The sequence below is a fragment of the Chelon labrosus genome (genome assembly GCF_963514085.1).
Source record: "Chelon labrosus genome assembly, chromosome: 5".
NCBI classification, from domain to species: Eukaryota; Metazoa; Chordata; class Actinopteri; order Mugiliformes; family Mugilidae; genus Chelon; species Chelon labrosus.
Window position 1 is genome coordinate 17,666,360 of NC_140341.1, and position 12,176 is coordinate 17,678,535.

Genomic DNA, 12,176 nt, shown 5'->3' on the forward strand with positions numbered 1-12,176 from the left:
CCACTGGCCATTTCTTCCTATGGGGCAGGGAGGAGGGGGCAAATCCTTGGGTTTCCTGGGAGAAAAAGCAATTTCACATAGATAATGCAGCCACGGTGAAGCTCCATCTGGCTTTTGCTGATAAGAGCACCCCTGTGACAGAGGAATTTTCCACTCCTCAGGCAATTTGCGCTGTTCATTGAACTTCAGAGAGCCAACAGGCACCCAGACACACTCAAGGGATCATTCTGTTCAGGGTGGAGGGCTGGGGGAACCACTGCATTGGGTGGGCAATAGGTCTCGATGGTTACGCTTCAAGAAGGGTGCAGTTTTTGGAATGGGAGAGGTGTGCAGTCAGAGACCCCAAGGTGAACTGGGAGGGCAATCATTTCTCTTACCTGTGACCAGTCTGTTTAGAAGATACAAATACCCGAGAAAGAGCTGTGTAATTTTTTTCTTTCTGGCCAATTCGGTTCTGCTTTGTGGCTGAGGGGTGACATGCAATTAAGATTCCTGGCCAGTTAACCCCTTATGTCTCACAAATCTGTGAGACATAAAGGAACTGCAAAGGTGACCAGCAAAATGGCATTTGGGGCTTAGAAAACTGGAGCAGGAGCAGCTGGAAAGGCCTACAATTCATTTAGAGACGGTGTAACAAATCTGTACTCGATCAGACCTAATAAGTAAAGACCGAGTAAAGGTCAGTACAATTTTACAGGAGCCTAAAGTGACAAAGATGCTGATGCCTTTCTAAAAGACCAGCAACACTTCCAGGACCAGTGAAGAAGTATAATGAGAGAAAAAAATCAAATACACCTTCACAGGTCTCTGAGCAACTAAGAAAAAAATGCAAAGTAATCCATATATTTGGTACAAGTACTGTGTTAAAACTTCAGTATTGAATTTCAGTTCTGCTTCAAGGAGCATTTCCTAACAAAGTAAGACTCTTAACAAAGAAGAAACGACCATCTTTTTGCATGGACGGTCATTGTTATTCAAGTTGAGAAGCTGGCATTAAAAGACAAATGGAAGAGCGAGGAGCATTTATTCCACTGGTCTCAACAGTCAGTGGTGTGTGAAAGTGTGTTAAAAAAAAAAAGAGGGACGTCCAAGACAAAAACTGCAATATACCGGAGTCATTCAAAGCACACAAACACCCATGTTTAATGACACTTTCTGCTTTAAAGAAGCGACAAGAGGCAATACTCAGCTCATCCTCACTGCCTTATGTGATGAACTAGAAGATCACCAAACTAAAGTATATACTTGCAGAAGACCATCATATCATAAATCCATAATTTCATTCTTTCATGATAAGCCTACTTAGCAATATTACCCCAGCGCTGTAAATCAGAAAAAATGCAGCCTATTTCCAAACTATCAGAACTATCCATTCAATGACACAAAATGGGATTCTTAGAAATGAAGTAAAAAAGAATCACTAGCTCTGTCACGAGCTCGTGACTACAGGTGATGGCTGAAATGTAGATCAACTGATTAAGGGCTTTGACGTTAGGCTCATTTAGCTCTGCCTATTGAGATACTCATACACATTCTCATGGGACATTAACAGACTCCAGCTCAAAGGGAACAGCTGACTATTTCCAGCAGAGTACCATGCCCCCACTTACTTAAGTGCCGACTCTAAATCCAACACCTTTACACTCAATCTGCTACCACCTGCCCTGCAGTTAAAGCTCCACTTGATGAAGACAAAAACGTACAGAAGAGTCACTTACATCAAGGGCTGAAGAGTCTAAACGCAGCAAAAACCTCCATGAGACGAAACAGAGCAGACCAGATTATCTTGGGATAACCCACTAAACACGGCTCCCAGGGTCCCACTGACACTGACACCAAGTTGAAGTGGAGATACTCAACTGATCACATTCATTGTTTCATATCTTGCACTCTGTGTTGAGGAGGCATTTCAATATAAAGTCACAGCTGAGTTATTATACACTCTCCAAGAATAAGCATTTGTGACGTACTGTACATATCGGTGTTTAGTCCTTTCCCATTAACTCTATTTGTGACTCTGCTCTTACCTTGCCACTGAGTACATGAAGAGGAAATCATTGTCAGGGGAGCCAGGGTTCTTTCCATAATCCATGTATTTCTTCTGCGTGGTGTTCTTGATGTCTTTGATTACCAACTCCATCTCTTTACTCAAGTTGGACTCCGTCTTAGAGAACAAGAACAGAATTAATTCAAACTTTTGTCCAGAACAGACGCTAGTAGTGTGATGCTAATCTAACCTAACCTTTCCTTTCAAGATAATTTTTACGTAAGTCACTGTCTAAACAGAAAGATTTACTCGGCTTGGCTTTGCTGATCTCTTGAACACTTCAAAAATCCCACATTGATGCATGCTTAAGTACACAAACACATTTCATTCTAGTCTTGAAGCACACTGTAATCCATCTGGACAATAACTATTAATCTTTACTTCAGATTCAGGTCCAAGAATCCAGAAATCTTATATATGACCCGATCGTGCAGCCTAAAATGCCACGACATGTTGCAGTATTTTAGATTTCTCTGCGTGTTTTGAAGGATCCATGAAATTGTAACTTCAACTGTCAGAAAATAACAGGACAAACATGGTTCAAGTGTAAAGTAATTTGTAGTATTTTGCATCTTTGCACTCGAGCTTTGACTGTTAAATGATGGATATGATGCACAACACTGTCATTATCGGATTTTGAAAACTACGATGGTTCATTGATACTTGATCAAACAGGAACTCTTTATTAAATTGTCGAACAGAAGAAAAGTCCTTCTGGAAATGAACCACCCTGTTCTCAACCTCATCGACGGTCAACACTCCCTACAATTCAGAGTGAGCTGATTGATTGTAGTCATTACAATCACTGTCTGTAGCCACCAGCTGGCAATGAGTTTATAGTGTGTTTAGAATACAGATGTGGAAATACGGAGGATGCTGTTAATAATAAAAGCCTTATTGTCAAACTTACTGGGAAAAGGGCGAGTTTCTCCTGAAGATTTTCCACCTCCTTTACAAGCACAGAAGTCTTCTTGATTGTGGGCGTGTGCCAGGCGCCGGTCTCTGTGCCACGCCCAGGGCGACAGGGAAGGACACTATTGGCAAACTGTCGACACAGTGGGCACGTAAATTCACCCTTGTCGACAGAGAAACCCTGGAGGACCTGGTCGTTCTGGGTAACAGACACAAAAAAGTAAAATGTATTTGACCTATTCAATCACAACTCAAAACATGAAAGAGGTGACAAGACTGTACATTTACTGGTAGTTGGCAGGACTGGACAATTTCTGAAAATGTAACCCCATAAGCTTTATATCCATATTAAATTTACTATTGGTCCAGTGATTATGATATATTCAAAATGTAGTTTATGTAATATTAACAAAAAGAGACTAGCACTCATTTCTGCTCTCCAGAGCTAAAGTGATGCCAGGGTTTTTTTGGAATTATGTCTAATTAAATATCAGTTGTAACAACAAACAGAAAAAATGAGAAACTTGTCACATTTGTTCGGGAAAATTCACTTCACCAGGGATTCAAATGACTGATCGTTTGCCAAAATCGCTATCGATTAACCTCTATCAGCTAATCGTTTCATAAGGTCAAGCTTTTTCTCACCCTCAGAGACTCCATGTACGACTTGTGGCAATCTATATGCAAAGTGTGTCCACAGGTCTGGACGTAGACGCCCCCATCCCAGCCTATCGACACAGACTGAAGACAAGAACTCTGCAGAATTCACAAGAGAAAAATCACATCCATTAGTGTATGCAAATACCTCTTCAGGCATTCAGCTCCCGGGAGCTTTTGTTTATTTTGTGGTGCCGATAAATAAAATGACTTTTTTTTAAAGGTGTGAATTAACCAACTACGTCTCTTCACTGACAACTAGGCGGCATGCTGGAATGGCCATCTTCTTATCTTATTACATCCAAGTCAATGAATGTCTGAAGATGTGTTGGACGCTTATACAATACATGAGGCTAATAAAATAGATAGGCCAAAGCAAATTTCTTTTGTTTGTCACACAGTATTGCGTCTCAGAAGATATGATATGTACTAGCCATTATGTTGACAATAAATGCAACTATCACAAATATTTTTGAGACATGTTTATGAAGATAAGATAAATGTCAGGGCGCTATTCCATATCTGTAACTGTGATCTGGCTGCTTTCAATCCTCTCTCCCTCTCACAATGTTTTCTGCAAGTCACGTACATCTTTGAAAAACCGTTGCATTAGCGTGAGCCTGACATCATGAGCTACTCCACACGTGTCCGCAGGATATATGTGCTCGTCATCACTCGTCGGAAGCTTCTTAGGATCTTGGCCTTTGCAGCGGTGTCCAAGCACTGAAACACAAGCACAGCTGTCAGTGCTAATGACTCGATCTCACTGTAATAGACCTTTATAGACCTATCAAAACTGTGTTTGATACTGTAGTGCTCCGCATAAATTTCCAAGGTTGCAGCAGGGGATTATCTACACTTCAATACAATAATTATTTTCCAGATCAATCTATTACCATTCACACTGAAAATATCAGCAAATACTGAGTGTAAGCTGTAGGATGCCCATCCCTTTTAATAGAGCCCAAGATCACATTTTAAATTGTGTTTTTGAGAAACTCTATCCAGATAATGTGTGTAATTCCATTCATTTTATCACTTAATTCTAGTAAAGATTTAAGCTCTGGCTATAATAATGAAATTATACAGCTTTAAAGGCTGATGGCTCCTGGCCACTGAGGAGGATAATGCAATGGTATGCTATAATGGACCCACTGTTGGTCACTGGTAGTATGTTTTATTTTATTTTTGAGCTCAGAATTTTCTGAACCGTTTTACAATGTGACTAATTTGTAATCACACATCCGATTTATTTGGATGAGTGGTCCTTCTCTGTTACATTAACATTTACAACAGCAGGCTTGGTGTACAAGTAAGGAGGGAACAACATGAATGATAAACGAGACAATTAACACAACGGTCACCCGTTTGCTAAAAATCTGATTTCCAACGTAGTGGATTGAAAGAGTTACGGATAACTGTTGGTTTAAAAGGTGAGGTGAGAACAGTCATGGCTACTTGTTTAAATTGTTTAATGAAGACTGTGACTGTGAATTGATTTCTATGAATTTCAGCATCTGAGAATGAAGGGGAGAATGCTGACAAATGCCATACCTGAGGATGCCTGGAGGAGAACCACTAGGCCAGTAGGTCGGTCCTCAGTGGACGGTCCACTCTGGCCACAAATCACGCAGTCATAAAGAACCTCTGACTCCATCACTTCAGATGCTCCTAGATCCATAGCTGCCTCAGTGTCAGGGGATTCTGACACAAAAAAACAAAAAACAAACTTGTTTTGCAAATGTTGTTTGTTGAGACTTTATAAGTAAACCTTACATAATGGCACAGATGGAAGATTCAGGATATTGTGAACATAAAACTTAAACAATGAGATGCCGAGTAACAACTAAAGCCAGTAATTACTAAAACCTAAATATGCACATGAGGACATTCTGAGAAATTAAAAATGATGTTCAGTGATCTGTCAGCAATAGATTTATGTGTGGATGAGTGTAAAGCAATCAACACTGCGAGGAAAACACTTCAGGGTAAAGATATCTGAAAGGCTGTCCCTTGGGTAGATGAAAAATTGAGGTAATAATCCATCATGAAGGAAGGTCACCGCAAGCTGTGCTTCCACCTGAAGGTTTCTAAAGGGGGCAGTGAATGACACTCTAAAAAACTCTGAGGGAACTGGATTAGTTGTATGCACAGCACAAATGGATCAAAAGGGACCACACTACCCAGTGTAAACACGGCAAACTTTGTTTACGTATAAATAGAAAATCAGCTTCATCACAGATATAGAATTTGCTGAATAAAGAGGACGAGTAGAGTCTCTGAACTGCTTCTCGTGAGGTTCAGAGGCCAAAGGCTTGGGGTGGACTAAGACAAATGATGATTTCACAATGGACCAAATCGACTAAAAGGAAAAGCACCACTCGATTCTTCCAAGACACTGTTCAACCTTTGGTTTAGCTCTTTGTGCAGAAGGATTCAACATACTGCAGCAGGATAATGAGACCAAACACACCTCCTTACTAGCAAGAAACAAAGAATGCCGACTGTCACAGGCCACAGACTAACTGACATTAATGGGGAAATATGAAGCCTAATATGCTATTTAGAGGACGGCAGACAGAATAATGATGATATTCAGGATTTTTTTACATTGTGATTGTTAAGTTAATATTCTAATTTTTAATGAAAAACGTGTATAAAACAGACTTTTAAACCCCACAGGGCATATACGTACGTAAGTCAGTCTACTAGCCCATGTCTGCCTGATTGGCAAGGCACTAGAAATTAATTACTGGTGTGAAATAAGTTTTAAATGTTAAGAACTGTGTTCAATTTGAGCAGTAAACACTGTGTAGAAATGTCAAGCTATGTTAGAAATTGATTTATTGCTTTTTGAAAGAACATGTTCTCAGGAGAGGTCACCGTGTTCCTGGGGAAATGAAAACTGTTTGCATTAGATGTCTGTGCTACAGCTTTAGCCTCAGGCCATCCAGGCACATCGAGCCACCAAGGTGTGTGAATGCACGCACAAAAGGTAGGACGGCGAGCACACAAACAGCAGAATATATTTGTGACCCTCCTGAAAGTACTTCATGTACGCAATTGGTGGTCATTTTTCAAATGGGTTTGTTCACGTAAATTAGGATCTCACTGACCTCCATTTTGCCTTTATTTATTTATTTTTTACTCATTGCAATACAGTAGAGGTGACTGGGATTCGGTTATTATATTCCATCAGGAAAAATCAATTCCAATTAATTAATGAAGAAATTACTGATCAGATTTCAGTACAGGTGATGCAAAACCAGCACTGAGTTTGAAATAAAGCAACTACAGTTATACTTAGTAAGTAGTGGTCAAAAAGATGTCAGACCATAGTCCTGCCAGAATGGTCCTTTGAACAGAGTGGCCATTATTCATTCGCTAACCATGCTGTGTCAGGGTGGGCCCTGGGAATCCAGCCTACTAATAGTGCTATGATCCTACGTGCCCTCGCAGCCAACAGCCACCCACATTCCCACAGGAGCACCCTCCTCTCAATTTCTTCTAAAAGGCCTGCAGAGACAAACACACAAGGACTCGGTCCGCTGTCACCTTGCCCCAGTGAGAAAAAAAAAAAAAGGTACAGCAATGATAGGTTAATTTTGACCTACAGCGTTTTTTTTTTTTGTTTTTTTTCCAAGGGCTGCAGAAGTAAGATGTCCTTAAAACAAAAAGTGTTGATATGTGTTTTTAAACGTCTTGAACACCAACAGTAGAAGAGCAAACATTTTAGCTACTAAGTGTGCATAATGTCTACGAAATGACATTAGTGGTTTTCATTTACAAATCAACTTAACACACAAACAGATAAATCTTTGCAAAATCTGGTATTACCAGCCTTTAGGATCTGTCCTCCAAGGAATACTTTTACAGTCAAGGTACTTGGCAGGTAGATTATTCCAAACACCTCAGAAAACTTTCCAAAGCTCAGTACTGCAAAGTGCAGTCTACTCACTACTTGCTGAAGACATAAATATCCCTATAGAGCTCTGTGAAAACTAATTTTAAGGTTGATTGGAAACAGACAGAAAAGGTTTACTTGACTGAAAATTGACTTCTAAGAAGAAAAACGTCTTATTAAAATGAAATTAAAAACATTAATAAAATACTGGCTCACAATTTGTTGCTGTCTTACCACACTGCGTATTTTCCGGCTAACTGGATATGTGAGTAAAATACATGAAAAATATATAAAACAGAATTTGGGCAGTGGCTGCTGCCACGAGATAAATAAAGTATCCATCTAATCTAATCAAATGCCTTGAAAAAGGCCTTTTTCTTACCAACATCCATGGCTGTTTCCATGAAGCTCTTCTGCCTGGAGGCAAATTCAGCCAGCAGTTTCTGCTGTCTCTCTCTAGCCCTCTGACGCCTGGAAAAAAAGTGAAATTCCGTTTGATTAATGTGAATTTTCCTTTGATCCCAAATGAATACCATTTGTGTGTATAAGATTATGTCCAACTACTGAAAGGCTCACAGATGTGCACCACAGTAACCTGGGAACAAGTAAGTCTGTTGAGGAGGGCACGATTCACCTGATCACCCAACAGCATGTGCAGTAAATTATTCCATGCAGAAGGGGAACATACACAGGTGGTGTCTGATTTCAACAAGGCTGTGTTGTAAAAGTTGGAACGGTTAAATATTAAACTAACATGGCGACTCCGCAGACGTACATTGTGAGCGCTGACTGTAAATTAAGTCCCTGATAAGACGACATAAACAGATGCTGACAGGAGCGTCACAGCTCAGTAATTTTCACTGATGGCTTTAGGGAGGGCCGACAACCAGCTCGAAGGGCAGGCTTCTCGGTTCTCAATGCCACTGGCTGCATTGTTGACTGACGGTTACCCTGGGAAAAAGGTCTGGTTCATGTGAATAGGAGAGGTTTTACCTTTAGTTTTGTCTCTGGGGTGAATCCAACCCCAGAAACAGGCCATTATCAAATAGTTATAGCCCATTTCATCATCATTAGAGTAGGGAAATTAATGACACGGACTAGTGGGTGAATGTGAGGTGAAAAACCAAAACTCACAGTTTAACTTTTTTACACAGTCAGTGCAAAGAGTTCAGCGTTAATGGCAACACTGAAGTTAAAGTAAATCTATCAATTAAAACTGTCTAAAATGTATCTTAAATTTAAATGCAACGTATAATTTAATGTATAATGATATAAATGCTTTAGTTTAATTAGCTACTGCTTTGGCCACATATTAGTGTTGATAAAAAAAATATTTCCATCTCAAAATGCACGAGGCATTTCATTTAATCATGCCTTGAAGGGATTCACAGTTATTTATACTACTGTGAACATATGTGAATGTGGAGAGAAGAAAATTATTCATCACTTCCTTCCCTTTCTGCGACTCAGACCTTTTCCTCGCCGTGCATAGCTAAAGGTGTGATTACATACACATTCTGAGTCATTGCACACATGACGAAGTAACTGATGGCGTTCTGCTGTGAAACAATTCTCGCTGTGTAATTAAAAGAATAAAGATAACCTCTAGATAATCAGTTGAAATAATATCACTGATGATACAACTATCTTTTCAGATAGCTGGACACATTAGTAGTGAAGAACTATCACAAAGAGATAATGAGTATAATCTACGGGACAGACCGGCGCACATAAAAAGGTACTTAACAAATAGAAACTGTGCATTATTATATTACCTCTCTTCTTTATCCATGGTTTTCTTATCTGTGGGACTGTTTTTCTTTGGTGGCACTGGAGGACACACCTTTCCACATATGTCCTGTATGCTACGCTTGATTTGGCAGCTGCGTGTGGCTGCCTTGGTGAGGATACGCTCAATGGCTGTAATGCCATCTCCGTGCGAGTGCCGGCTCGTGTCCATGTCCTCTAGCCAGGACGCCGACAGAGAGTTCTGCTTGGACGACAACTTCTGGTGGAGCTTGATGAGAAGAGACAGCATGCTTTCTCGGATCTCCAGGATCTCGGTAACGAGCTGAGGGGGCGTGCCTGGCGGAACCCAGCGTGTAGAGGAGCTCTTAGGCCGGACAACCTGGGTGGCTTCAGTGTTGCTTCGGTTGATTATCTCCTGGAACTTCCTCCTGCGCTCTGCCACCAGGCTGAACACCTGGGCTTCACGTAGGTTCTAAGAAAGCATTGAAGATATACATTTATTAACGTAACACAACATATTTGATGCAAATTTTTAAGTGAAACACGTTGCAACACTATCATAAGATGCATTTGTTTTTGTATGAGTGATACACACTTACATCTGGCAGTGTTATTTGATGTCATATTATTTAAACTCAAAGTCCCACTGTAAAACTGTGGCACGTAAATAAATAGTGACACACCAATTAAAACATTACCGTACTCAATACATATTAAGTATCAGTCTCACACAAAAACACAATATGCAAACACAAACCCCTTCTATGAAGTGTTTAGGCACAAACACCACTTCCTAAAACTCCATCACTGCTAATAGTACGATAGACTTTGATGGACTGGAGGGGTTTATCATTACCATATTAGGCAGGAACAATACACAACGAAGTCAAATGAAATGTCCATTATAAATTTCAGCTGACATTTGACAAATAATGTGCTGATGGCACTCAGAACAATCATATTCCTGTGGAAAATTCAAATCATCCTAATGTAAAGCACGTAAGCCATCTGAAGGATTGCCCTGACCTGACCCAGGCTGCACTGTTAAATAAACATACATCATATAGCCCACTCATGGCAACATCAATCATTCTGACATGCAGTTAAAATGCATTTACCCCAAACCTGCATTACACACGTAATTAGTTTCAGCAGTCAAGAGGGAGGGGAACTGCTGAAGCGTAGCATTATACACATGCCATACATAACACACCGAGGCAGACCCCCGTTGGAAAGCACAAAAGAAAAACCCGTGCAAAGAAATTCTTTAATGATAAAGATAAAACATGGACGATGCAGCTGCTAGTGTCAAGCCGTTTGCGTTTTTTATAAAGATGGGTACAGACAGCTACCTCTCTCCAATTCCCTGTAAGACGCCTGGAGTTCTGTGGTACAGAAAAATAAACAAAAGCAATGACTATATATACCAGACTAAAATGTAAGATGATCTGTTCACATCAAACAGGAGCTCACTGTAAAGTAAACACGTAAAGTCTGGAAAATTTATTTCCTGCAGCTATATCCCCAAAGCAGCTCCTCAGTCTAAGATAAATTAGACGTAGTCCAGAGGATCCCTAAGTCACAAAGGCCTACACACAATCAAACTACACTTGTAACCTATTCATACAAGAATTTTGGAAAAATTCAAATAACAATCGACCTTTTAAAACAACATATTTTGATCATGGTGAGTTCATTAAAAATACATTGTCTCACTGACAAGTCAAAACAATCTAATAATGCCATATATTAAGATTTTTGCACAACTCTGCACAATCAAAATCACTCTGCAGAACGGATTAGCTTGGACTCACCACCACCCTATTAATCAAACCACAATACACTCTACCAAAATCAGTTTATTAAGTGTACAGCAACATCACTGATATTAAAATAAATGAAGCTGGACTCATAGCTGAACTTTCAGAAATCTATTTATCTAACTTAGCTTCTGAGTATTCATGAAAAGAAATTCAAGATTGTTTCCCGTCAGTCAATTACTGCAGACATAGCATAGCAGCATCAGGGTAGACGTCCTCCTTTTTCAAGTTGTCATCATTCTTTACAAAAAAAAGCTGCTTTGTTATTACAACTCTTGGTCAAGATCTTTTTGTTTCATTTAGGCAGACTCCGACTGCTAAGATGAGATCCTTGGACAACACCACCTCTAATATGCAATTTTATTCATTATAAAAATGCAATTTTAAAGTAATAGCAGTTTTAGACCCTAACCCTACCTTTAAGTTCCTGCTAAGACCACCACTCTCATGCCTGAACTGTAAATATAAAGCCAGCAGCCAGTTAGCTTAGCGCAATGTATGATAACAGGATTGTGTGGGACAAACATCCTAAACAAAACTGGGATAACACGAGCCTGGATGCTATATATTTATCATATGACATTCAAGGATAATCTTTAAGCAGCTTCTAATGCAATTCTCCAGGTACACAGCAACATCAGTAGCCAACAGGAGTGTGTTTTTGGTCACCTGATGAAGTCCTATAATCAGGGGCCTTTTAGCTTGAGACACCTGTGCACATTATCTGGAGCATTTACATGTTCAAATTTAATCTGTGCACAGGCAGGAAATATGCAGCTGATAACAAACTAGTAGTTAAGATAAGATTATCCTTCTATGGTACTGTAGTTCTGCTCAGCGTTTGGCAGTTGCGCTTTTTACCTGGCCGTAAGAGGAAGCCTCAGCGCTGGTGCTGGGAGGGGTCTCTCTCTTCACTTCAGGGGCCGTCTCAGGAACCCGAACTCTCACAAAGTTGATAACGTGGTGGAGATTGGAGAGGAGATTGGTGCCGGGGAACCAGCTGTCGTGACAGTGCTCTTCAATGCAAGGCTCCTAAAAGAATACAGTCCAGTGAGAAACTAGACGTCTACACAGTGAGCAGAGTGGT

General features: G+C 40.2%; 1 protein-coding gene across 2 annotated transcripts in view; it reads right to left on the bottom strand.

Annotated features, from left to right (window-relative positions):
- ubr3 (ubiquitin protein ligase E3 component n-recognin 3) overlaps window positions 1-12,176 on the bottom strand; it is a 38,131-nt gene that overhangs the window by 13,650 nt on the left and 12,305 nt on the right. The window contains exons 22-30 of one of the 2 annotated variants that reach the window (XM_084544157.1): window positions 11,951-12,121; window positions 10,622-10,654; window positions 9,296-9,741; window positions 7,903-7,991; window positions 5,171-5,320; window positions 4,206-4,339; window positions 3,605-3,715; window positions 2,958-3,158; window positions 2,028-2,164 (exon numbers count right to left, since the gene is read on the bottom strand). In XM_084544157.1, the coding sequence (XP_084400283.1) occupies window positions 2,028-2,164; window positions 2,958-3,158; window positions 3,605-3,715; window positions 4,206-4,339; window positions 5,171-5,320; window positions 7,903-7,991; window positions 9,296-9,741; window positions 10,622-10,654; window positions 11,951-12,121 (1,472 nt within the window). The remainder of the gene's footprint in view (window positions 1-2,027; window positions 2,165-2,957; window positions 3,159-3,604; window positions 3,716-4,205; window positions 4,340-5,170; window positions 5,321-7,902; window positions 7,992-9,295; window positions 9,742-10,621; window positions 10,655-11,950; window positions 12,122-12,176) is intronic. The other variant, XM_084544158.1, reaches the window with a different exon arrangement.